At 44.9% G+C, this 27,979-nt stretch overlaps 1 protein-coding gene across 1 annotated transcript in view; it reads left to right on the forward strand.

Annotated features, from left to right (window-relative positions):
• Positions 1 to 22,735, forward strand: part of LOC135373895 (A disintegrin and metalloproteinase with thrombospondin motifs like) — a 132,199-nt gene extending 109,464 nt beyond the window's left edge. Inside the window, exons 7-8 of the mRNA XM_064606934.1 lie at positions 16,610 to 16,726; positions 22,582 to 22,735. Coding sequence (XP_064463004.1) covers positions 16,610 to 16,726; positions 22,582 to 22,653 — 189 coding nt within the window. The 3' untranslated portion in view covers positions 22,654 to 22,735. The remainder of the gene's footprint in view (positions 1 to 16,609; positions 16,727 to 22,581) is intronic.
• Positions 22,736 to 27,979: the final 5,244 nt, after the last annotated feature.

Below are 27,979 nucleotides of genomic sequence, written 5' to 3' on the forward strand. Positions count from 1 at the left end.
ACTCGGCTACCCTGCCGCTCCCGGCTCCCGCCGACTACTTGTCCCGGCTCCGGCACACCATGGACGCTCTCCGCCCAACCCCTCCCCGTTCCAGTCGCGTCTCCAACGCCTTCCAACACCCCGACCTTGACCGCTGCTTGCACGTCTTCGTCCGATGCGACGGTGTCAAAAAACCGTTGCAGCCACCTTACTCCGGGCCCTAACCCGTCATACGGAGAACCCCAGCCTACTTCATGCTTCTCGTCAACGGCAGGGAAGACACCGTTTCCCTCCACCGTCTAAAACCTGCCTTCATCGATGCCTCCACTTTGCCGGCCGTCGCATCGCTTGGTCCCTCCCTCCCGCTTCCCACCAGTCAGCCTGGAGACCCGTCGCCAGCCCATTCGAGCCCTTCCCGTCCACATGTAACATCGTCAAAGCGCCTAGTCACCAGCCGTCGCTTTACGGCGACTCCCTAGAAGGGGGGCAGCTGTAGCCGCACCACTACTGCCATCGACAGCGGACCCGGAATCGCGGCGCGCGATATTAAACTGCAGGCACCCCTCGGGCACCCCGTTGCTCACCAACTGTGATGCTTCGCCAACGTGTGCCTGTCCTGAACCTGCTCAACCGTGCACATGATCCACGAGTTGCCCTCACTGTTCTCCTCCAGTGACGTCATGGTTTCCTTATGCTTTCTCGACGCCGCGCGCCTGAGGGTGGTTGTAGACCGCAGACAACGACGAGGATGGACACAGGCTCCTGGAGCACATGCTCCTCAGTTCTAACGGCATCGTCCTAGCCTGAGGCCACGAATGTCTTCCCGCTGGGACATTCCATCAGTGCCGGTCAGGACTCCTCTAAAGTAACAACGTCCCCTCTATACGTACGTAGGACCGCTGTTGGAAGGCGAGGCGCACCTAATTGGACAGGATTTTCCGCCGTTGTCGATCCGCGCGACTGCCAGCTGGCCGTGCTGATAGGCAACGACAATGGAGTTAGTCTAGCCTTCCCGCAAACTGGCATAGAATGACCGAGAGCGTTACTGGTCCGGCTAATCACATAACAAGACCCCGTCGCGGTGTGGGACCACGAGTCATGAGGGCCTCAGTATTCACTAAACCGAGATTAGTATACGTTTCCGCTGACCAGAAAATTCAACTCTTCTACTGTGTTATCTTGTTGCAAGTTGTAAGCTTTGCAACATTTGTTTACATGTTGATGTTGCTAAAAAATACGTGACTATGCACACATCTATTAGGTAAATCAGCTGTACGTCGCAGAACTGCGTAGGAAAGATAACGTGAGATGTGACACAGTGCAAGTAGCTTCTGTTCCTTTCCTTCATGAAGACACTCATTTATAAATATAATTCAGGGCAGTTACGTCGAGACAACGGTGCCGGCACAGCCGCGGTACTGTGCTTGTGGAGGATTTTACAGCGTGCGGTGGCGTCGGGCAGGTCGCTGTACAGGTCGCTGATCGCCACAGGTGGGCAACAAGGGCAGGGAGTAACAACCGGACAACTTCATAGCCACATAACAGTGCACTGCATTTTCTCATGCGAGGTCAGTGCACGAATTGCGACCAATGAGTGGCGGACGCTGACCGCCGGCCATCGTGCTTGCAACAGGTCCCTCCGTTCCCTCACATGGAGGCGACTTTGCGTACGCGAAGTTCTCCACCAAGTTCTACACCAATATTTTAATTGTCAACCAAACTCTTCGCTCCCAGATGTTTTAGTACACACAATACAGAAGAGCATCGGATTTGTAGAACTTTCAACTGTGGTACATTAGTGTCACTCTTCCCTGTAGTATTTTACCTCATGAAGATACGACTCAGCGGGCGTGTGAACGGTGTGTTGTTACACTGAAACTCACTCATCGCTCATACGGCATGTCCTAATCCACAAGGACACTTAAAGACAATATAACGTCTGAGTGATGTCTACACTAGGATGCAATTGCTGCACACCAGTGATTTCCCCAGAAATGCATTGCTGGGGGGGGGGGGGGGGGGGTGCCGAGCTTTCAATGGGGGGGGGGGGTATGTTTGGTCAAGGTTCCGCTTACGGAATTTTTCTTAGACACGGAAAGAATCGTGGCACAATGGCGACATCTGCACAGGTTTCCCGTTTTATTTGTACATGTTAGAATACAGTACATTAGAATACAGATTCATCATGAACGGCATTTCAACATTAAGATGCATAATGACACGACCGACAAAGAAGAAAGACTAGCACCTTGTCTCACGAAGCTCAATGAACACCTAGCAACCAACGGTGAAAACCTTAGACGAAAAAAGCAGTATACCTCGCTTGATTGAGTTGGGCGCAAATGGTTCTTCATGATCCACATTGAGTTTGCGGGCCTGCACGCATTTTTGCTCGTATATGCGCGCAATATATGCATATTGAACAGTCATTTTCAAATGATTTTAGAGAAATGCATGCTACGATCATCTGCATGGCTGTGGTCCTACAGCCCAAGTTTGACAGTACATGATGTAATTCGCTGCGCCGGACTCACTACCAGCTAGAACGTGCTGGTGGCCGAGTTGGTTGGGGTCACCTGAGAAATTTCAGGGGGGGGGGGGGTGTTGCAAAAATGCAGGGAGGGTGTACCCCCCCCCCCCCCCTGAGGGGGCTGTAGGGAAATCCCTGCTGCACACAAATGGGATTGGGGAATAAGCTGACCAACTACAGCGCTGTGGAGGATGCGCATATTTCAGTTACGCGGCATACTTGGCAGCAGCAGCTCGTTTGAGGACGCAAATTTTTAAACGTGCTATCTGTATATTCCAGGTCGACTTTGCACTTTATCTTTAACACGTGTTCACATCGTCTCCACCGCTCAGACTTGCGCTGAGCGCATCGGAAGTCGCCGTGGGCATCAACCTGTTTCGACAACTGGATTCTTCTGCGAGCACACCATTGGCTATCTGAAAACCATACACCTACAAAAGCGACCCACACACTTGGACGATCTTCACTTGGCAGCAGCAGCTCGTTTGAGGACGCAAATTGTTAAACGTGCTATCTGTATATTCCAGGTCGACTTTGCACTTTATCTTTAACACGTGTTCACATCGTCTCCACCGCTCAGACTTGCGCTGAGCGCATCGGAAGTCGCCGTGGGCATCAACCTGTTTCGACAACTGGATTCTTCTGCGAGCACACCATTGGCTATCTGCAAACCATACACCTACAAAAGCGACCCACACACTTGAACGATCCTCACTTGGCAGCAGCAGCTCGTTTGAGGACGCAAATTGTTAAACGTGCTATCTGTATATTCCAGGTCAGTTAATTTCCTTTCTGTATATTCTATACGTTTGTGCTGCTGCTACTAAGTGTGAGTCGGTTGACATAAGAGTGACTGCATGATGACGAGAGAAGTAACGAAGTTAACCGATGAGATCAAGAAAGAATTACGGTCTGAATGGAAAAATTTCCAGGACTCATTTCAGAAAGACATCCGAAAAGAACCAGCTGAATTTCATTCTACCATGGTTTCTTCAACAAAACATTTGAAGAAGTTGTCAAGAAAATGGACAAAATCATAACTGAGAACGCTCAACTCAGAGAACAAAATAAAATGCTGAACGAAACCTGTGATTCCCTCAAAAAACAAGTAAAAGAAAACACGAAAAAAATCACGGATCTTGAACAATATAGCCGACGCTCTAACCTTGAAATAAATGGCATTCCTTTGGAGGCAAATCAAAACCCTATCGACATTGTAAGGTTGATCGGAGACAAGATCTCAGAGCCCTTGTCACGGGAAGACATTCTAGCATGCCACCGTGTTCCGAGCGTAAAAAATGTAGGCGGGAGCAACATTGTCGTTCAGTTTACTCGAAGGGACAAACGCGACGAGTTCCTGTACAAGGCAAGGAGGATACGGCTAACAACTGTAGAACTTGGTCATAGTGTACGACATCCTGTGTTCATAAATGAGCATTTATGTCCAACCTTGAAAAAGCTGTTGGGCCAAACTGTCGCAAAGAAGAAGGAAATCAACTGGAAATATGTTTGGAGCCGGGAAGGCAAAATATTTGCCCGAAAGGAGGGCGGATCCCCCGTAATACAAATAAGGGACGAACTGGATCTTGCTAGAGTCTGTTAGCATGTCTCTGTGATACCTGCGTTTTTCTGTAACCATGACACGGCTTGTGCCACCTGCCCGCCTTTCTTATCTTCTGCAGAGCCTTAAAACTCCCTATCTAAACTGCCTCCATCTAAACGCCAGGTCTCTTTTAAACAAGAAAGATGATTTAGATTGCCTCTTTGACTACTTCCTAGACCAGCTAGATGTCATTATGTTCACAGAGGCCTGGTGTTCTGGTGAGGATCACTATCTCTTGCAAGGATACACCCTATTCCCTCTTAACAGGATCGGAAGGAAAGGAGGAGGTGTCGCAATTCTTGTCAGAAACTCGTTTCATTGCCAAATTGTTGATGACTTTACCTGTTCTACAAGCGATTTTGAAATATTGACAGTACAAAGTGACAAACATTTTTTCACAGTTACATATAGACCGCCGGATGGCCATGTTCAACCTATGTTAGATTTTCTTGAGCGACTGTTTTCCTTTGTGACTCACAGTAATTATACCCTCGTCATGGGAGGCGATTTCAACATTGACATGCTCACTAAAACCACTCATCAGTTACGCTTTCAAACACTTTTGGATGCAAATGGTTTCAGTAATCTCATTGAGATTGCTACCCGGGTCACCAGTGTCTCGGCGACATCACTAGACCTGTTCATTACAAATGAACTCGATCCCACAGCCTTTGTCATCAGCGCGGATATAAGCGATCATATGCCTATTTTTGTAGCAATACCGTCACTTAGCAAACGACCAAAGGTTCAGACACATGTGTCACACCGATCCATTCAGCAGTCGTCGCTTGAGGCATTTCGAAATGACCTGTTACTAACATCCTGGGAACACATTTTTAAAGAGAAGGATTCGGAGAGAGCGTATGAAAGCTTCCTTGATGAGTTTCGTAAACTATACGATAAGCATTTTCCGGTTAAGGTTCTCAGGGTTTCCACCAAAATTCGTAAACCTTGGGTAACGAAGGAACTGAGACAAATGTTAAATATTAGAAATAAGCTTTATAGAAAGTTCATAAAAAATAGGTCGCCCGAAGATCTAGTTATTTTTAAAAAAATACCGAAACATTGTAAACTCGAGGTTACGCCGCGCAAAAGAGCTGTACTACAATTCAGTTTTCGAGAATGTTTCTGCTAAGCCAAATATTGCATGGAAGCGTCTTAAGTCAATTTGCAGTCGGGAAAACAGCCCTGTCGAGGAGTTGGCCGTAGGTGGAACGGTTCTAACTGGTCATGGTTAGCTGGAGAGTTTAACACTTTTTTTGCATCCCTGTCAAACTTACACAATTCCACAGGTACAAGTTCACATTATCCTGGCATACACTCCGTTCCACGCCAAGACCACGGTTTCTTTCTGTTTCCAACAGATTCACAGGAGATCATTTCAATTTTTAAAAACCTCAAGAATACTAGTAGTTGTGATAAAGACGGGTTTCAGATCCGCCCAATTAAATTTGTTCTTGATATAATTGCTCCTGTATTAGCTTTTATTTTTAACGAAATAATTTATTCCGGTGTGTTTCCGAAGGACATGCAAATTGCAAAAGTGGTCGTTTTACATAAAGGTGGGGACCCTAATGTTCTCAGTAACTATAGGCCCATATCAATCCTACCAGTGTTTTCAAAGGGTTTAGAGAAATTAATCCATAGCCGTCTTTTATCATTTTTAACAAAGAACTCCATACTTTCCGATTCTCAGTATGGATTTGGAAAGCAACGCTCCGCAGAACTAGCTCTTCTATCCCAGAAAGAATATATCCTTTCCGGGTTCGAAGAAAAGCTCATTACTCTAGGTCTATTCATCGATTTCACCAAGGCTTTCGACTTACTGAATCACGGAGTTCTCCTCTTAAAGCTTGAGCACTACGGTATCCGCGGTGTTCCATTAAATTTAATACGCACTTATCTTCAGCATCGCAAACAGTTTGTTGATATTCAGGGGCAGTGTTCAATACACCACATCACAACCGGTGTACCACAAGGGAGATTCTTGGGCCACTGCTTTTCATTATCTATGTGAATGACATGTTTGCCTTATCAAACCACATTAAGATAGTAGCTTATGCTGATGACACCGCCCTATTCCTACAAGGAAAGTGTCTCACAGATTTAACAACAAAGATGAACAACTTCTTACCAACCTTCTACACCTGGTCTACTAAAAATTATTTGATAATTAACCCCCTTAAAACCAAGGCTGTTGTTTTCCACCCACCGCATAAGGCTATTTCCTGTTCCGAATCTATTGTTGTCGGTACAAGCACGATATCTTTTGTCAAGGAGGTCAAGTCACTGGACGTCTGGTTCACTGATACGATGTCGTGGGATAAGCACGTCGGTTACATCACTAACAAAATATCGCGCGTGATCGGCATTCTAGGTCGACACAGAAACGTCCTTCCAACTAAGGCAAAAGTCATGACCTATAACGCACTGGTTTACCCTCACCTCACATACTGTCACCTAGTTTGGGGAACCACAACGCAAACAAATCTTAAAAGGTTAGGTTTGTGTCAGAAGAAGGTACTTCGTCACATAGCAAACGTTCCCTTTTTACATCCAACAGGATCCCTCTTCGCGAAATTTAGCATTATCAGAATTATGGATCTCTATAAGTACCGTATGTCCATTACATATGCAAGTTCAGTAAAGCAAAATAATCACGTCTTTCTAGCCCTAGCGAATTTAACCATGAGATTAACCTCTTATTCACTACGCTACAATGAGCCCTACTTCACACCGTGTGCACGAACTAACTATGGCTCACAGTTGGTTTCATATAATCTTCCACGACATATTAATTCCCATATCCAAAACAGCATTAACATCAGCTGTCTTTCAATTCGCTCAATAAAGGCCATGTATGTTCACTAGGATAGTCATATTATTTCGTGTGTTCTTATAGCTTTTTTGTTCTATGCATCTTAATGCATTGTGTTCATTTACCATTGTCTAACTCCGTGATTCATCTGGTTTGCTATTTGTCATTGCTGTTCGCTTTGCATTGTCTGGTTTGCTGTTTTGTCATTGCTTTATCAGTCGAGTGTACAAAGGGGGTCAGACCTCGTCAAGCTGCAGTTTTTGCAGCTTTTTGTCTGTATCCCCCCACCAAGTGTCATTGGTGAAATAAATTATTAGTATTATTATATACTGACTAAGAAGAGTTCAAATATGTCAATTACGTCGCGAGGCAACCGCTCATGAGCGGCACAACAATGATCGGGTCTCTGGAATAACTTAGCCTACCTGTGGATTCTTTAACGTACGCCGAAATATCCGGGGGGGGGGGGGGCGCACGGCACACCACATTTAACGTCCCTCGCGGAAGACGACGTGTCTGAGAAACCTGTACCCTTACACCCTGGAAGACAGTTTCGCAGGCAAAGTCTGTAATTGTAGACATACACTCTAAATCCGGCACCCGATACGTACCGCATGAAAGAGGACCTGCACCTGGGCCAAGCGGTACACATGAGGTACAGTCCTCAACCAGCAGGTACAGTTTGCGATCACTGCGAAATTCAAGCGGTACAAGGGCTTCGAGACCCATCCGTACCGGCTAGGTACCTCTTAAGCGCGATCCAGCAGCTGTACCTCATGTGTACCGCGTGTTTCCGGCGCATGGGTACGAACGCCTTCTCACGATCTCCATGCGCAGCAAAAATATTTCGCGTGATTCCGAATATCAGTCAATATTCGGAATCAGTCAATAAATTCCCTTATGCAGTAGTGCCATAATGGGTCAGCACTATCATTCTATCAAAGAAGTGCAATAACTAGAACCCGTGACCGTGAAGGATCGCACGTTTGGCAAGAATGCGTTTCTCGCAACCGCTGGCAAATCAGTTTGCTTTGAAACGTCGGGGAGCGAGGACGAGTCTGCTCGGTCTTTGAAGAAACTCGTTCGACGCTCAAGATTGGAGTCATTTAAGGTGCGTATTATATCTATGAAGTAATTATTCGTCTGCACGACGCATTTTCGTTCATCTTCGCTCTGATTCCCAGTGGTCCTGATCACCGGCAGGCTTGACACAACGACTGACTGACGGAGACAACGAACTTTGCGCTCATACACGAACGTTGATGCGTGAATTAGAGAAGCCTAGATTGCACTTTATACCTGGATTACACAAGCAAGGAGGCATGTTCTTCAGGTAAGTTATTTCGGTTGTTGGATTTTTTTACATTGTATTTTCTCCAGGTTACGTCCAGGCGATTTCGTAAATGGGTGAGTCAATCATCTTCTCTGGTTGGTGCTACGTTCTGCGGAAGAAACGGAAGTTGGGGAAGAACAGCAATCCAAAGGTGTGAAAAAGATAAAGAAGCGTGACCACAGAGCAGCCGCAATAGTAAAGGAGAGATGCAGTGGGCTAGTTCCATCTCAAATCGAACAATCCGGTACACTTGATGTCTCGAATGAACGGGAAAAAAATATATGTTGAAGCCATCGGTGAGTTAGGAGAAATAAACGCTTTCCGAATTCTCTGCGGCGCGCGGTTCGGGAAATAGGAGAGGAGGAAAAAACTGCTTCTCATAAGGCGACGTCGTCGCGAGCGGGTTTGAGCGTTCGCTACAAGGCCATTTCTTCTCGCATTATAGTAATTTCTTGATCTGGCTTTAGACCAGTTAGGGCACAATAGGATCCTTCATTGGCAGTGCTGTACCGGTTTTTGTCTGTCTGCAAAAAATTATCAAAGTTGACTCAAAGTGCCGAAAAACACCATATTCACTGCAGCTTTGTGGGCGATGTACAAAACGGATAAAACTGAGCTTTCTGCCGTTTAATTTGTCATTGATACGGCTATCGAATGATGCATAATTTGTTCCTCTACTCTGTAAGGAACGTAAGCGATACCTCTTTTAGTAGCACCATACCACCGAAAAATGACGAATTTCGGAAGCCATTATCTAAAAAACCCCACCAAAAACTTGCCTCGAAAATTTTATATGTTGTAGGTAGTTCCTTAGACTATGCACAGAAGCAAGATCAAAATTCGGACTTGATCGGTAGGCGCACTGTGAATTTTTTGCCAACCCTATACGCGGAGCGCATTCAAGCGGAGGCAACGTGACCCGCGTGTTGCAAAATCGAATTTTCCAAAGGGACTTTCAACTTCTGTCTTCATATAAAAAGTAATTGCTGTCATTTGAAACCATTCTGAGGTTCCAAGGTTTCCTTTTCAAGGTTCCGAGCGTTTGCGTTCATAACAATGGTGTAATCGCTGAATCTAGATTGTGGAGCAACCAGATGCGCTCGCCTTTTTCGCGGGATGTCACACATGCATTGCAAGTGCTGGGAGCCCGGGAAGAACAGAATGATCTTACATCTTTGTAAGAGGCGTATCTGTTCAGGGTTATTCTAAACAAGCATATTTACTGTACGCATTATGGCAGCAGAGACGCAGTGACTTCCAGTATTCTTTGAAACTTTGCCTTTCCTACGGCCCCATGACCTCGGACGGGGGAAATTGCACTGAGGAAAATGTTGTTGTGTAGTGCCATACGCACACACTCAAGGCTAATTCATGGTGCCTTTTGTGAACCTTGCCGAAACAGCCCGACTGGCGCCGCTGTCCAATATGTTATTCGGTTCGACATGCTGCGACCATGGGAAGGTCCTGATCGCATTTACTCCCTGAAGACACCTTGCGCAAAGTTTCGCCTACACACAGAAGACGCTTCACTCACTTCTCGACTACAGAAGTGCATGGAGTGCCCTTATACAGAGTGTGCGACGACATCTGCATTACTGTAGTGTGTCGTCCTGCTTTCACACCTACCTCAATGGCCTCTTCGTTGTACAGTACTGATCGTGTGGATTTCGCTGACTACCGCCTCATACACAAGAAAAAAGTGCTATAGAAAAAAGGATTTTTGCTTTGCTTCGGAGATCGGCGTAGCTGCCATAAAGACTGTGGTTCCAGCAGATCAAGCCGAAGGCGTAACAGAAATGGGCCAGCTATGCAGAAGCTGCTTCAAGTACTCCACAGCAAAGGTGGCTGAATCACAACACGCAGCAATGTTGCCCACATTTGAAAGAAAATCTGAGAAGAACCTGCTATCAAAAGTAACGTTAAGGAGAGTGGCTTCCACAACGGCCTAAAGCAGTTCATGACACGAACACTCGCATCCACCCGGAATGCTCTGCATAAATTACGTAACCTTCTTACCTTCGTCACCTTGTCTTCTTCGCTGTCAAGTTCTTGTTATTCTGTGTACTGTAAATATGCTTCGATATGATCACCGTGGACAAATATACCTCTTATAAAGACGCAAAAGTATTCTAAAGCATTCTGTTCTTCGCGGGCTCCCAGCACTTGCAATGCATGTGTGTCATCCCGCAAAAAATGTGAGCACATATGGTTGCTCCACAATCTACATTCAGCGATTACAACACTATTATGAACGCAAGCGCTCAGAACGGTTTCAAATGATAGCAATTACTTTTTATGTGAAGACAGAAGTTGAAAGTCCCTTTGGAAAATTCAATTTTGCAACACGCGGGACACGGTGCCACGGCTTGAATGCGCTCCGCGTATAGGGCTGGCAAAAAATTCACAGTGCGCCTACCGATAAAGTCCGAATTTTGATTTTTCTTCTGTGTATAGTCTAAGGAACTACCTACAACATATAAAATTTTCGAGGCAAGTTTTTGGTGGGGTTTTTTAGATAAAGGCTTCCAAAGTTCGTCGTTTTTCGGTGGTATGGTGTTACTGAAAGAGGTATCGCTTACGTTCCTGACAGAGTAGAGCAACAAATTATACATCATTCGATAGCCACATGAATGACAAATTAAACGGCATAAAGCTCAATCTTGTCCGTTTTGTACATCGTCCGCAAAGTTGCAGTGAATATGGTGCTTTTCGGCACTTTGGGTGGACTTTGATATTTTTTTGTAGACAAACAAAAACGGACACAGTGCTGCCAACGCAGGATCCTATTGCGCCGTAAGTGGTCTAAAGCCAGATCAAGAAATTTCTATAATGCTACAAGAAATAGCCTTGTAGCGAACGCTCAAACCCGCGCGCGACGACATCGTCTTATGAGAGGCAGTTTTTTCCTCCTCTCCTACTTCCCGAACCGCGCAGCGCAGAGAATTCGGAAAGCGTTTATTTCTCCTAACTCACCGATGGCTTCAACATAATTTTTTTTCCCGTTCATTCGAGACATCAAGTGTACCGGATTGTTCGATTTGAGATGGAACTAGCCAGTGGTCAGCGTTCATCCATATACGTTGTGCCCTTGTGTTCGGCGTTTGTGCATCATGAGTCATGAGAATGAACGCTCGGGATGGACATGCATCACCCCTGAAATGGATGTAATTTTCGAATAAAGGTATTTGTTTGTGATATTTATCGTACAGCGTAGCTTCCTGGGGCTGTTAATATATCGAAGAAGGGGAGAACCACCCCGACGGGTAGGCCTAAATCGCTGCGCGCTATCCGTTACATGTACCGCATGTGAGGGCGCGTGTACCTCTTAAATTTAAGAGGTACATTTTTAAAAAAATGTACCTCTTGGCGAAGCGGTACTTAACCGTTACATATGCGTTACCTGGTATAGAGTGTAGTCTTTGCTTCCTGCTTTATTGTGAGTCGAATTAATTATCTATAAATTTAGTTATTTTCACTCATTTTATTCAAGGATCAAAGGTCATTTATTGAGACGGGAAAAGAGAAAAAGTTAATCGAGGCTGTTAAGGGCACTAAAATGCAAAAACAACTTGTTCTCAAGTGAAAGCCCGCCCTGTAGGAAAAACGTCTTGAGGTTAGCCCAGAAATCCTGAGGTTACCTAAGGATATCTTGAGGTTGTCTGAGGTTACCTCAGAGTTGTCAGAGTTAACCTCAGCCTGAGGTTACCTCAGAAAGTCAAACTGCCTGCGGTTCTTCTGAGGTTACCTCAAGAAATCCTGAGGCTCTACCTCAGGACCCCAGACCCGGCTGTGGTTCTTCTAAGGTTACCTCAAGAAATTCTGAGGTTCTGCCCCAGAACCCCAGATCTTTCTGTGGTTCTTTTAAGGTTCCGCCTCAAGACCTCAGACCAGGCCGTAGCTCTCCTGCGGTTACCCCGGCGAATCGAGATTCAACATAGGGCCTCAAACCTTGGTACACCTTACAGCCTTGGGAATTTCTGTGGGAATTTCTCAGGGGGCCTTTTCGTTAGAGAGGTGCACAAGGTGTTTTGGAGTAGAATTTAGTTTGATGACTCGTAATTTAATTATGTTACCTTCATTAAATTGGCAACGTGAATTAAGCTTACACCAAAACGTAACGCCGAAACGTTACATTTCATAAGTGTCATCCACATAAACCATTAGGAAGGCATCAAGTCAATTATATTCGGTTATAAATTAAAGCTCTGCCAGCACAAAGCGCCCACAACGAACGTTACACAAAAATCACAATGAAAGAATTGCTAAAGAGCAAGCGCGCTGGAGATTATAATTCATATTACTAAACCCCGAGGCTATGGAACTACGAAAACAGCCGGACACTATCCGCGTGCGTCTGTTTGCGTAGCTCCCTAGTCTCGAGGGTTTTGGTAATATGCAAACAGAAATCACATTACTCGTGTGAAAAATACACTACCGATTTTTGCATGACCAGTCATATGACACCACAATAAGGGCAATATAGGGTAAACGGTAGATTCTCACGTGTATTTCTATTAGAGGCTATAATGGATAGATAAAATTGCAAGCAGGTGTTGTTGCGATACTTTCTGCCTCTATGAGCTTCACCCAGGTTGGCGTACGCCACAATGAAATGTTGTGCAAAGAGTCTACAAAAGATGGAATATTTCGTTTCGTTCGATTCTCAAAAACAAGAAAGAAAACAACAACGCGGGAAACATGCGTCGGTGTTATTTTTACAGCTCCACTGAGTGGCTTCGCTCCAGCCACGCATCCCTATTTCTCCCTCTTTTTTTTCTTGGTCGGGGGCCGTACACTAAGTTCCCGCTTTTGTAACGCGTTCTCGGAATCGCTCCCCTCTGCTTGGTGCAGTTACGCGCCAGCTTACATGGAATGCGTGTGTATTTGCTTCGTCCTGTGTGCCGCTTATTAATAAGGTGTCATGATTACGTGACGTGTGTATACGTGAGTTTCTTGACGACATTCGAGTTGTTACTTCTGCGGACGACGTGAGGAATTTTTCTGAAGACAACGATCGCACAGATTTTCAATCGGCACACGGAATATCCAGTGCACGCTATTTTCCGGAAGGAAGTCGAGGAACCCCGTGGAAGCTTCTGTCTGGAAGGTACGCGAAGGAAATTTTCTTGTATATAGTTTTTGCTGTATGTGTGTGCGTGCATGTCTGTGTGCGTCTTGTTTCAAAGGAAAAATTATGCTTGAATATCTCGTGAATGGAAAGTGACACTTTAGAAGTTGATGTAACTTTGAATTTCTAGTATTTGTGATACCGTATTTTCAGATTCGCTACGATGCATTTCAGATCGATTGCATGTCACGTGATAGGCACTGAGGATATCGCCAAGGCCTGCAGCGAACGAAAGCGAATGGGAAAACCATCAAGGCGTGAGCCGGAACAGCAACAAATGCGGAATAATGTGAGTGAATCTTGAACCGTGTGTGTGAAGTGAATCCTTGTGTGAGTGGAGTGAAACCTTGAGTGTGAGTGAATCTTGAACCGTGTATTATCAGCACCAAATTTCTGTCCTTCTGTTGCTTTCCATTCGACAACGTGCCTGAGGGTGCTGCTCACCAGACTGTTTATCCCTCTGGTTTGACAAGCATTTATCGTTATTTTTTTCTTGTTGAAAACGTATACGCATATTCTTAGTATGCATAGATGCATAGAGCTACTAAACTTATTTGGAGACTCTAGGTATGCCTGTGATCGCAACATTGTGCGTTTTGAGCATGACAATTAATGAATGGCACCGTAATGAACTTTTACAGTTTTGTCACTGCGTGGAGCAAATTACTTTCGTAGATGCAGACATGCTGACTCAGTTTGGTAATCGCTATTCGGTATTTCGTGCATTATTTTGTATTACCCCTTTGGTTATCGTACCTGAACTGAATTATATCTCTATGTGCATACCTCCAGTGCTTCAAGAGCGGAACGGAGGAAGGGGAAGAAACCAGAAAGAACATGAAGAAGAGTGGCGACACTGAACGACAAATTAAAGTGTCTGAAAAATATTTAGAACCGGCTGACCTCAATACCAATAAAGTCTTTGAACACGAAGTCGTGCTACGGGCGCTCTGTGTTGTCCAATGCTTTCAGGTTCAATCTGTGGGAACCTCAGGCCCTGAGGGAACCGCAGGGACTCAAACTCTGAGGTAACCCAAGAACCTCAAGCTCTGAGGTAACCTCAGAACCTCAAGCTCTGCGGCAACCTCAAGACCTCAGATGTCCCATAATACTTCAAGACCTCAGACTCTGAGGTAACCTCAGGAATTATTTTCAATAGGGCATGTTTCAAGAATTTTTTAAAGCACGCAAAATTAGTGCACACAGCGCTACCTTTTACAGGGAAAACGCAATGAAAACAGAGCCGTCTTTGGCCGAAACGAATGGGATCCTCAGGAAGCATGATTGGCGGCATCCAATCAGACATCAGGAGAAGCGCGCGCATACCTATCGGACGCGTGTGGATGTGGAACGGGTCCAGTCGTAGCGTTGTGTCCTCGTGCGGCATGATGCGCATTGCTGCATTTTTCAATATCGATTTACTGAAATGTAGACCACCATCAGAAATTCCTATACAATCCATTCCACAATGGAAGGGATCGTGCCACGCTCCTTATGTAGAATGTCTTATTTAGAGACAATAGGCTTACCCGCATCGTCGTGACAGACGTTACACTGAAAGCATCCATTGATTATGGCTGCAAAATTAGAGTTTGTGCTTCGGAGCTTGTGGGTGCTTTGTTCTACTTGCATATCTGGCATCTGCAGCCATTACGTGGGCGGCAGTACACGGGCCCGGAGGCTCAATCTTGAGCTAAATCTTGAAACATTAAAAGCACGACGCTAACGGAAAGTTCTAATTGATGCATGAAAACTAATTGATTCAATCAAGCACTAGCTATCGAAAGCGACATGAACGCATTTGCACAAAAATATAAGGTCTCGACTTTTGCGTCTCGCAACCAACGCGTCTAAATTGCAACGGCTAAACATTCTGTTATATTCATAAAAATAGCGCCTCCCGAGATATCTGTCAAAGTAAATTCTAATAAATCGGCGTTGTACATTTTTTATGGTTGATGCCAAAACACTTCGAATACAATTCCATAAAACGGAGCAGTACTCTAGCTTTGGCAAGATTAAATAACGATATAATCTAATGAGACAATGTGGATCGCTGAATCCACGCGTGACCTTTGAAACAAACACCAGTACAGAGTAGAACGTGCTAATAATGTAATTAACATATTCGATAAATTTCAACTTACTGTCTATGAAAACATCGAAGTCGCGAATTACGAGTGATATTTTCAAAGGGGTATCTCTCAGCATGTACGAGAAGTCAATAGAAGAACGTTTCCTGGTAAAAGACATTACATGTCTTTTCGATGTGTTTAAAATTACCCACCTGTACACAGCCTTGTCCACGCCATAGCTTTACTTTGTTAATTTCACTTTGAAGAACAAAGCAATCATTTGTCGAGGCTATAGGCATGTAAATCTTAATATCACGAGCGTATAGCAATACGCCTTCGCAAAATTTAAGTTAAAAGATAAGTCATTAACAAATACGTGAAACAAAAGAGGCCCAAGTATTGAGCCCGGAGGAACACCGTGTACACCGTAATATGATTCCAACAGACAGCTAGACACACGTACAAAGTCCCTTCAATGTGTAAGATAGTCTAAGAAAAATGAACAGAGAGCATCGCTAACACCATAACAATTTAACTTTGATACAAGGGCATGATGCAAAACTACATCGAAAGCCTTTGAACAATCGAAATAGACAGAGTCAACCTGGCCACCCACTTCAAATATAGAACAGACACGATTCAAAAAGGAAACCAAGTTAGATGCAGTGGACCTGCCTCTCATAAAACCATGCTGATGTGGTACGATTTTCCCTTTAAAATAATGCGTGAGGCGGTTACACAGAGTGATTTCAACAACCTTGGTAAATGCAGACAACACTGGGACTGGACGGTTGTTTTTAACGTCACATTTGCTCCCAGACTTATATGCTGACTCTATATCACTGTTTTACGAGGAGGTATGTGCGGCTGTGTATACGCTACGTTTCCATTTCTGCAACCGCTCTACGCTATTGCTCTATCTCGTCCCTTACATGCTTTCTGAACTGTCAACAAACGCTTAGTGGAAGATAAGGGAAGTCTAATGGCTTTAGATTATCTGGGGGAGGGGGAAATTCATTCGTTGACTCTTTACACAGAGGTGAAATTACTGATGCCTACGAGTTTCATGACTGTATGGAAATATGCATTCAGAGGTGAGATCCACGAATGTTCATAAATGTTGAGCACCATATTTCTATGCAGACTAGAAAGTTCCAGGGATGTCGGATACCGTGCAAAGTGGAGCACGCGGAAGCAGACTATTACCCGGCAATGGCCAAAGCTGTCGACGGCACAAATTGTTCCTCAACGGGCGACATGGTGGGTGGAACTCTGTTTAATTAGTTGAATGCTCATTTGAATTACTGCTACGGAAGTGCGCCGTACTTCGGTGTCAAGTGTGTCTGTCACGCTATTCGATCACACTCTTACGGGACAACAAGTCTCCCCGACAGCGTTCATACAGTACTCTGAGAACGGCCCAATGAGGTGTGGATGCCTGACTGGGAGTTATTTTGTAAACATCAACAGTAGGTGTGTGAAACACTGGCGTCTTGTGGCCCGCGCACAGCTATTCTGTGGCCCAAAAGCGCTTGAACACCAAACAGAGAAACGCTGGGAAGTAGAGCGGGGGCGCTACAGTGACCTGGAGTGTACCTAGAGTCGTGACCGGGGAAGCAAAGTACCCTCACGAAATGTCAAAAGTAGCGGCGGCGCTGAAGTAGCACACCATTCAAGGCGCGTCCTTAGACAGCATAGCCCTTACAAAATGAAAATTTACTTTTAATTCACAATTGACTTCCTTTTTATTGACCGTATTGACTTCCTACTTTCTTTACTTTTTATTGACTTTAGTTAATCAAAAGCCAATTGACAAATAGTTGACACAGATTGACTGCATTTTGTTTGATAATAGTCAACTCGCAGCAAATTTAATTTTGCGTTACTTTTTTACGACAGAAAGTGCAGCCGGTACACAGCCATAACGGTTATCAAGTAGCAAGTGTAACATAATAATATAAGATGGCAATGAAGCAGGCGTACTGGTGTCGTTAGATTGTGTCCCTCAGTCTTAGAGTTACGGATGTATTACACAGTATTGGAAACCCGGTTGAACAATAGATTTGTTAAATGACAAACAGTTATCAGAAATAAATGTGCAGAATACTCTTACAGAATACGCTGCAGTTGAGTCCCTGTAGGCATGGTGGTAATGCTAAGTGTTCAGATTTACGACGTGCTCAATATTGAATACCTCATAAATAAATCCTTGCGTGAAACATATTCTTGGACAAACAGCAAGTCCTTCGACGGAAGGCAATACAGCCAGCCCGTCCAGTGTGTAGAAGAATAAATGCAGAGTAAATCAGAATCGCCTTAAGGCGCGAAGCTGCTCTGAATAATAGCAGTAATGATGACGAAGAACACGAGTCGAAACAAAGTAAAACATAACATTGGACCACCCAGTCTTTTACGATAATTCGTGCAAACAAATCGACCAACAAAGGGAGCATCTTCCAAATATCACAGTCGCACTTCACAACACACTTGCTTTGTTGTCAGATTGCCAACACGTAAACATAACTGCAACTGATGTAAATATAACTGCAGCGCCAAGAAACCACAGGACACTTTCCATTGGTGACGGCGATACAACCAATACACGTTGTGCTGAATCGCTAGAGGCCCACGTAACTCATCAGCAAGACTCTCAAAGCCACAGAGATGCTTGAGCTCCTTATTGTGAACGGCCGCAGAGCAAAGGACGGATACATTCGATGAAAAAGTATAGTTCAAATGTCATACTTGCCAGTGCAAGCGTAGCAAACGATTCACACACAAAAAAGCTGTTCATTATAGCGTGTTATCCGAACGCCTCCAACCAAGAAAACGTAATGCTTCAACTTCAACCCTCAGACTCGACCAGAGACCTTGTGACCTTCTATGCGCGACTGGAAGGCGACAGCCACAGCGGGCTCGCAACATTACTTGCCATTGCGCAACACCGGTGACGTAACGGGGCACAGAAGTGCGGTCCGTACAGTTACACAATCGATGGGAGAATGTGCGCGGGAGAGGAGGAACGCGGAAGAGACACCTCAAGCTCGCGCCTCTCACAGAATGGAGCGATTTCGTCCGGAAAAAAATTGTGGCATATTAGTTTCTCGGCGGGAAGAACAGTTTCCAGCGAAAAAAAGTATGTGGGTTCGGAAAATTTCATAGTACCTTTAAATGGCTCCAATCTTGAAAGCGCCGAACGAGTTTCTTCAAAGACCGAGCAGATTCGTCCTCGCTCCCCGATCTTTCAAAACAAACTGATTTGCCAGCAGTTGCAAGAAACGGATTCTTCCCAAATGTGCGATCCCTCAGTGTCACGGGTTCTAGTTATTGCACTTCTTTGATAAGATGATAGTGCAGACCCATTACGGCACTGCCTCATAAGGGAATTTATTGCCTGGTTTTCGGAATCACGGAAAATATTTTTGCAGCGCATGGAGGTCGTGAGAAGGCGTTCGTACTCACGCGCCGGAAACATACGGTACACATGAGGTACAGCCGCTAGACCGCGCTTAAAAAGGTACCTAGCCGGAGCCCGTGCACCGCTTCAATTTCGCAGTGGTCGCGAACTGTACCTGCTGGTTGAGGACCGTAACTAATGTGCACCGCTTGGCCCAGATGCGCGTCCTCTTTCATGCGGTACATATCGGGTGCCGGATTTAGAGTGTATGTATTTAAAGATGTCACGTATTGGCATACTACCTCTATGAGAGTTCAGTAGAGCTGAAACAGCCTGTTCATCTTGTGTTTCATATTTGAAAAGTACCAGAGGGGGATATAGGAGTTCACAATGGGTTACGAGCTGGGTAACTTCTTGCGTGCAGATGACGACATCAATAACTGTTTCATGGAAGCGGTGCATTTCGACAGCCCAACACATTTATTGTGACACCCCCAACGATGTAATACGCGTATATCGAAGCAGGGTCACGGATGTGTAGGAGCTGGATGTAGGGGTCACGCAATGCTGCCATGGCATGTTGACTAAACCCAGTTTATGGTTACGTGCACAGAGTCACGTTCAATGAAATGAGGCTCCAAATATAACTTGCAAACAGCGCTATATATGATCCAAGTACCTCACCTCACGAAGCTGATAGAATAGGATATCCGCAGTTCCATCCAGCGAATAACTCAGTCGTTTATTTGGTCCCGTTTACCCATAGATTGAGAAGTTACCCGTCAAAAAGTACTGGTTATAAGTTAAGTTACCGTTCTTCAGCCTGAAATGTAAGTCGCAGTTACTGAGTTACTTAAAAAAAAGAAAAGAACGAGTTACTTCCAAGTTACTTCGGACACAAAATAGCATTACGCAGGTGCAGCGCGCGTGAGCAGTTGAGTTAGACCTTGACTTGCCTGCGGAGGAGTGCAACACGCTTAGATTGTTTTCGTTTATGTCCAACAATAGACCTCTCCCTGTTTGTAAACAAATGACGTCATAGTGTTCGACAGCGCCAAAATTTGGTAGAATTGTACTACGAATATACCTTCCGATTTGTTTCGGTTTCAGTCTGCCTACCAATGTCATGATAACGTTTCCCTGGTAGAGGTATATTCGAACGCTTTGCATCTTTACTCCCTGTGGGCGCACAATGATTCAGCTTCATTGCAATGGCAGCGGTTCTTACTTATTGAATAAAGTACTGTCATTGATTGAATATCACGTTCTATGGTAAAAAATGCCATGGAGGAACCGGAAAGAAAGCAAGACAATATGTGGGTGTGAGGGAAAAGCGAGTTAAAAGTAACTTGGAACTTAAGTTACTTTGGCAAAGTTACCCGAAAAAGGAACGAGTTCCTCTGAAAGTTACCACGGCGCAAAAGCACCGAGTTAAGTTACAAGTTACCAAAAAAAAAGGAACTTAGTTACAGTAACGAGTTACCTCCAACTCTGCATTTTCCTCGAGAAAACAACAAATATTGCGGCAACCACACATTTAACCAAATGACGCGGCTTCTACTCTCATCTGTATCAGCGCTGCTAATACCATATAGCTATATGCCATATCCGCTACAGCTACCTTTGACATCTGCGCGGTCACGGGAAGCATTGCGGATCAGTAAACAGCGTACCGAATTACAATTAAGGACCTAAAATAGCAGAAAACGGTAGGACAGAAAATATAAAAAGGGCACAGAAACATAAATACGAAGGCCACCTCACAGCAGCAACTAAGACTAAGCAACTAAGCTTGGGGACCTTTGGATAAGTGTGTCTCAGTGTGTAAACGAACACATGCAAAACACACGAAAACATGTACACCGCGTGCTGTTCGCTACGATCGTCGATACAGCTCGCTGACCGTTAGCAGCACATATTTTAAACTCTTTTCGAGATTTATCATAGCGACTGTACACTTATTACACGTATCTTCATTGAGCGCAAATCGAATAAGTAAACGGAGCAGCATGCGACACAGGATATGGTGCCGAATGTGCCGGTATTCATGGCATTTGAAGCACAGTGTAAACGTTGGTCTGGTGTAATTAAAATAAAATGGAGAATGTGGCGCTCTTGAAGAACCGTGACAGTTTCGAAAGTCAACAAGTTAGACTCACAGCAACTCCTTCTCGTGTACTTCGCTAAACTAACACTGTGAGACTAATGTGAGGCTTTGGTCGCCTCTATTCTTGCACCATATTTAGGAGTGAAATAATTAGTGGCATCTCGGGACATGATGCGCAGGAAATTAGGAAGGAGAAGAGAGAGACGGGGAAAAAATAGAGTCGTTACAGTTATTGCTGTTACTTTTTGATTTTTATATTTATTTTCCGAACTTCAAACTCCAAGCAAAGACGCAGCGCCCCTGAACATTGCCATAATCGTTCGTTAAAAACTATGTACTTTATATTTTTCATTTGTCTTTGATATTTTCTGTACTCTATGTGGAAACGCACTTGCACTTGGTGTACCAAATGGAGTTTTTCAATTATGAATTGTGCACATCGTAGGGCTGCGCAGTAACTACACCTTTCTTGTTTTTAATGTATATTTTTACTGCGCTGTTCAGAGTATTTTACGGTTATCACGGTATATTCTTTTCTGTGTGGAGTCCTTTATGTGGTCTATGGTCAATGCGGCCCGCAACGCGAATTCAGTCTCAGGCCCAGGTCTATAATGTAGAGAGGATGGCGTTTACACGTCCATAGTGTAAAACATACAAGAAATACTCATGCTAGGTGGTGACAATGTGACAGAGGTGGCACGTATTTGTGTCTGAGGAGCACCGGGACGAGGTCAAGGAAAAGCTGCAGACGCGAATGAAGTGAAAAGACAGACATCCAGTTGCGTCGCTGCTACCTCGTGACGTTCATAGTGTGCGCAAGGACCACCATGGCATATTGACCACATGTCATTATTTCACAAACACGAATGATAGTGGTGGTACATGATAGTACCTGTTAATTATCGCAAGGCTCCTCAGAGATGATGAATGATAATGTCGATATGTTACTATGTTACCTCTTGAGATTGATTGGGTGCTATTTGTGACAGGTGTTTAGGTCAGTGGTGTTGGCAGATATGAGCGCATGCACTCGCGGGATTAAAATTATAGTCCGTGGCTGCACGAAGCGAGAAAACTTTGATCATGAGCGAGCCACTTTGACTGAACCGTTGAACAAACATTTTGACGTGCGCCGAAAGCTCAGCGTGTGTAACAATGCATTTACCCTACGTGTCTCACGGAATACGACGAGTCCAAGCAACAAGTACCGTTGTTCGTCGTCGGCAGGGTTCGAACCCATTTCTGCAGAGTATTTTCACTGCGTAATCGAAATTGCGGAAACACTCGGGGAAAGCAGCCGCTACGATTCCTTCGTGTGACGTCGGCAAATCCCCGGACCTTTCTTTTTTCATTTCTGGTACCCATAGATCTGCACCAGTCCACTTCACGTCACGACATACCGTCCTCCTTCTCTGATTTTCCGATACGCTCTTGAGAGTTTAGCATATTGGCGCGGCAGAGAGACCCGACACGTGAGCTCGTTTTATTCGCTGCACAACACGCCGCTTACAGAAGCAAAATATTGGTGGTCACCTGAGCACTCCTTTAACTCTCCGAGCCCTGTAACAACGAAGCCATGGCGTTCAACGTATCTATTCTTTCTTCTTGCAGATATGCATACGTGGAGGATGTGTGCCTCGGAACAAAGCGACGGGAATAAAATTACGCCGGTTGGCCTCATAGAAGGCCGTACAAATAAAGTATTATTGGGAGATATATGGCAAACCGTCACAGAAATCTCCTCTCAAGCACCCAAATATCGACAATTATTGTATCACAAACCACATTCTAATAAAATGTGTTAAAATGTTAGCTATCCAGAACAGTGTCTGACTTGCGTCCCAGCGTTTTGAACGGGCGTACTGTAGCAGGGCTTCGAACCCCCAGTAGGGTCCACATACATGATCCAACACTAACATCTTTAACTGGAGCATGCAAAAGCATTTGACAGTATGAGTGTGCCTCTGCGTGTGTGAAACGCACGTCGGTCACGAGTTCTGCGAGTACATTTACAGCCATCTGTCATTTATAATGTAGAACAGGTAAGCCTTACCTTGATCTTGAGGGTCGTTGTTTACCGTTGACAAAAGTACCTGCGGCAGTAATGCTTGCTCAACGTCAAGTCTGTGGGTGCGTTCCTAAATGAACCCCCCAGGTAAGTTGTAGTAACGTGATCGAGGTTGTACCACATGATCCAGTGAGTAACTCACTCCTGGGTAGCTTTGGGAAGGATGCAGTGGACCCAGACGACGGCTAACGATTCCGGCTAACAAACGGCTGCTAAGAAGCGAAGAACCACAAAAAAATATCAAAATAATCACCTTTTCCCGGCATTCTGCGTGCTTGGGAATGAAAATAAACGATTACAAGAAAATAACTTTGTCGTGTTGTACATAATTGTTCCTGCAGTTTGCACGCGACATGACAGCCACAATGGATCACGAATCGACGCTTCGTAAATATCTGCTCCGGGCCGCCAGCTTGTCCAATTGACGGAATACCAAGGAATTACGATTGGGATGAAGCATTTCCCATGCCAAGTGGCAGTCCAAATCAAAAAAGAAACCTGCGTTTAATCTGATTGGGTGTCGCACGTGACCTAGTATACCTTTTTTCGCAGATACTTTTTTCTTACTTTTTATTTGTTTCTCCGCAGTAATACTGCGTTAATCAGCAGCGCAGCTCTGGGGTTTTCAAAGAAAATATCATGAATGCGATCAAAGTGTGCCAAGCTGGAACCGTTCACGACACTCATCTTATTCACCCTTTCAGTGCTTACAAGCAGAAGGCACAACCGGAAGTTGCCTAGGGTTCCCAGCGTCAGCGGCTACATGTGGCGTCACGCCGTGTCATTCATTTCAGTTAAATCCTTTCACTCTTTACGAATAGTGAAAGGGTTAACTCAAATGGGTGATAGGGGGTGGCGCTACATGCAGCCGCTGACGCTGGGTACCCTAGGCAACTTCCGGTTGTGCCTTCTGCTTGTAAACACTAAAAAGGTGGATACTAACAACTAGGGCAAATCAAAGGTTGCAAGAATATTGACAGTCCAATTGTAAAAATAAGAACCACAACAGACCTCGCGCTTATATATATATTTTTTTACCCCTCAGTGGAACAGCCAAAGTATTGCCTGAAAACTTCAACAACTTCGCCTGTAACAAAAAATGCGCTATCGTTCTTTCACCTCAATGTTTGTAGGCTCATGGACTCATTTCGAATACCTACTCGACCTAATGTCTATCATATACCACGTGATTCTCCATTCACCGTTCTCTCAGAAACGTAGTTATACGACGATGAAATCTATTAGTACATGCCACATCCCAGATTATTGTACCACATTTCACCACCGGTGTATTTCCAATGACGCAGGAGTGGCACTGTACACAGGAAATAACATTCCTTATACACTAAGTCCTGATCTATCTCTACCGACAAACCTCTGCAAATCATTCTACGAATGTCTAGATATTCCCGAACCTACTATCGGGGTTATATGTCATTCACGATCTGGTAACACAGATATTTTTTTGCAGAACTTGAATTATTTGCTCTATGTCTGCTCTATGTAAAAGGAAAAACAACGTTATTATCATGGTAGATGTCAGTATTAATACGTTTAAAAATAGGATGTAAAATCATGATACACTTACATTGATATTCTTGCATTCTACGGCATGTCACAATGGATAAACACTCCCACACGCATATACAATAACACCAGTGCTGTCATACATCACATGATAACCAACTTTCACGACCATTCATATGGGGACCTGCATGCTCGGGCCTCAGCGACCATTTTCCAGTGTTTACTGTAGCCGATATAGAGCCCTAAGCTCCTGTCTGACTTAATCAGCTCGACATTTATGGGGGGGGGGAGTACGATAATTTTGCATCAGCACTATCGACCGCAACGTGGCAGGATGTTATTGGGAAAGAATCGGTGAACGAAAAATTTAAACCATTTAGGGGAATAATTAAAGCAACGAAATAATGCTCGTCCTGTAAAAATGCATGTGGAACCGCTCTTTTTGAAACAAAAAAAAACTTGGATAACGACAGGCTCATTAACATCAGTAAAACACAAAAACAACCTTTATAAGCAGGTCTGCTGTGACAAACGTAACTTAACACTCTAACAAAAATATCGAAACGCTCTCGCTTATCCATTACGGAAAGCCAAGCAAAACTACGAGGGGCGTTCAAGTCAAACCGGGACTTTTCATTTTTCGCAAATGTAAAATGAACTTACAGGCGAGAAATTAGTTTTATTTTTCAACGTAATCTCCAGCTGCACTAATGCACTTCTCCCAGCGTTTCACGAGGGCTTGGGTGCCAGCAGTGTAGAAATCCTTACCGGCGCGTAGCAGCCATGATCGGGCCGCATTCTTGACCTCGTCGTCGCAGCTGAAGTGGCGGCCCCCAAGGAACGCCTTCAGTGGTCCGAAGAGAGGGAAATCGCTAGGGGCGAGGTCTGGACTGAAAGGGGGATGTGGCAGCAACTCCCAACCAAGTTTCATGAAGGTGCGTGTCGTGAGATGCGGGGTATCCGGGCGTGCATTGTCCTGTAGGAGGACGACTCCTTTGGTGATGAGGCCCGGCCGCTTCTGCTTCAGCGCCTTATGCACATTCCTGGGAACCTGGCAGTAATATGCATGGTGGTACCACTGGGCAGAAAATCAACATGAACCCTTGCCTTGTCCCAGAAAACCGTGGAAAAACATTGTATGTTCTCAGGAACTCTGACAGTGGGCTCTGAGCCGCCCCGGCCGGGATCGTCCTGCGCTGATATACGGCCGTCTCGGAACCGTTTGCACCACTCAAACGCTTTGCTGCGGCTAAGTGTATCGTGGCCATACTGAGCATGAAGGCTTTTGTGAATTTCAGATAACTTTACGCCTTCATTCACGAGAAACTTCATCACTATTCGCTGTTCGATGTGCGCGCTCACCTCGTTGTCGGCCATCTTGTCGAGCACGTGTCTTCTGTTTTGCACAAACTTTGGACCACCACGTGGTGAACGCGGAGGCCTGTCGCGTGTGAAAATGACGAAAAAGAAGTAGCGCCAGCCATTTGTACACTCAGGACACAGAAAGTCCCGGTTTGACTTGAACACCCCTCGTACTTTCACAGTAAGCGCTTGCAGGCTGCGGACCCCAGTCGAAAAAAAAAAACGACAGAAAAATACGACAAACAACAAGGCTGTCGTATATTGGGACCTTGTCGTTTGTCGTAGATTCCTGTCGTGTGTGGTTTTGTCGTAGATGTTTGTCGTGTGTCGTTCTGTAGTCTGTTGTAGGTACCTCTCGTGTGTTGTTCTGTCGTCTGGTGTACTTTGTTGTGTCGTATGAATCTTGTCACAAAATTATAAAAATGTGAGGACATTTCAATCATCTCCTCCCGTTTTTGTCATGGCTGCTAGAGAGACTGGGAGTGGAGAGGTGCTCAAACAGGTCTTATCGGAATCTGTCAAAATATGATGATGATTGGTGATAATTGGGAGTTGGCGCATTGACAACAAAGATCATAATGCGCCATAAACTGAGGTATGGTTGAGACAGTGGTGATGTTATGGTTATTTAAGAGTAAACATGATGACTAATAAAAGATGAGTGTATACGTGTAAGACTACAAAAGGCTAATAACGCCAACGTCTCTCAGGAAATCAAAGACGCTTGTAAAAGGGACTAGAGCCTCGTCACCAAGCAATAGCACTGGGGAAGAGGTAAGAAGTGTTTATAAAATTCCTTGAAGTGATGTCTGCGATGTATTTCATGATGTGTGCATGTGATGAGTATGTGTACAACAGACAGGAGCTGACCACAGTGCGCACACTGAGGTGGCTCCTCTCCCCGAAGTAAAAACCAATGTGTAAGGTACGTATGGCCTATACGTAACCTTGTTCGTAAAGTGCACAACAGGCGGTTTTCCAGCCGGTCTCCTGTATCCTGAATGTGAGGTTTAACCAAGTGGAGCTTGTTATTTGTCTATGTGTTCCAAAAGGCTTGCCACAATCTGTGCAGTGATTTCTTTAGTGCCGATCTCATGTCTTGCACGGACATCTCAAAAGGTGGGATGTCATTTTGGAGAGCAGCTGCAGCTGCTTGATCTGCGAAATCATTGCCTTTGACGCCTACGTGGCTGGGCACCCAGCATAGGATGAGGGAGTACCCCATTCTTCTTATCAAACTGGCTAAAGTTTTTGCTCGCTGCACAAGAAAGTTGTTTGTTGTGTGCTGACTACAAATTGCGTTAATGGAACTCAAGAAGTCTGTATATATAACAGAGGACTTCATAGAACATTGCAGGATGTAGTTGAGAGCCAAGATAATGGCGTAAACCTCGGCAGTAAAAATTGATGCAAATGATTTTATACGATGAGACCTTGTGTGTGCACCACAAATCATGGCACAAGTCACTCCTGTACTAGACTTGGACCCATCTGTGTAAATATCAGTATGGTTATCAAAGCTGTCTTCCAAGTGTGCAAACTCTTGTTGAAGTACTGATGAGGCACTGTCTTGTTCCTTGTATTTTACCAAAGAGATGTCAGACCTTGGAGGTGGTTCCCAGGGTGGGAGCTTTCTGCTACACTCTACAACTTGTAGGTCACAGGACGAGAAACCGTGGCAATCAAACTCTGATGCAATTCGCAAAGAGAATGGAGCGACGACAGAGGGCTTGTTAATAAACAGCTGCTTAAAGCGTGTGTGCGTGACGCAAGTCGAGGTTGGATTTTGGGGTAGACTATTTATTCTAAGTGCTTACGACGTACCGAGGTAAGACGCCGTCTTTTCAAGGAGCATTCCTTCTATTCAACATATAGACTCTGTACTGGAGACGTTCGGAAGGCGCCAAGAACGAGCCTGAGCCCCTGGTGATGGACGGGGTCCAGGGCTTTCAACACCGACTCGCGAGCAGAGCCGTAGACAAAGGACCCATAATCGAGTTTTGAGCGAATACATGCAGTATACACTTGGTGCAGTTTCCTGGTCTGCACCCC

This window comes from Ornithodoros turicata, unplaced genomic scaffold, assembly GCF_037126465.1.
Source record: "Ornithodoros turicata isolate Travis unplaced genomic scaffold, ASM3712646v1 Chromosome34, whole genome shotgun sequence".
Lineage (NCBI taxonomy): Eukaryota > Metazoa > Arthropoda > Arachnida > Ixodida > Argasidae > Ornithodoros > Ornithodoros turicata.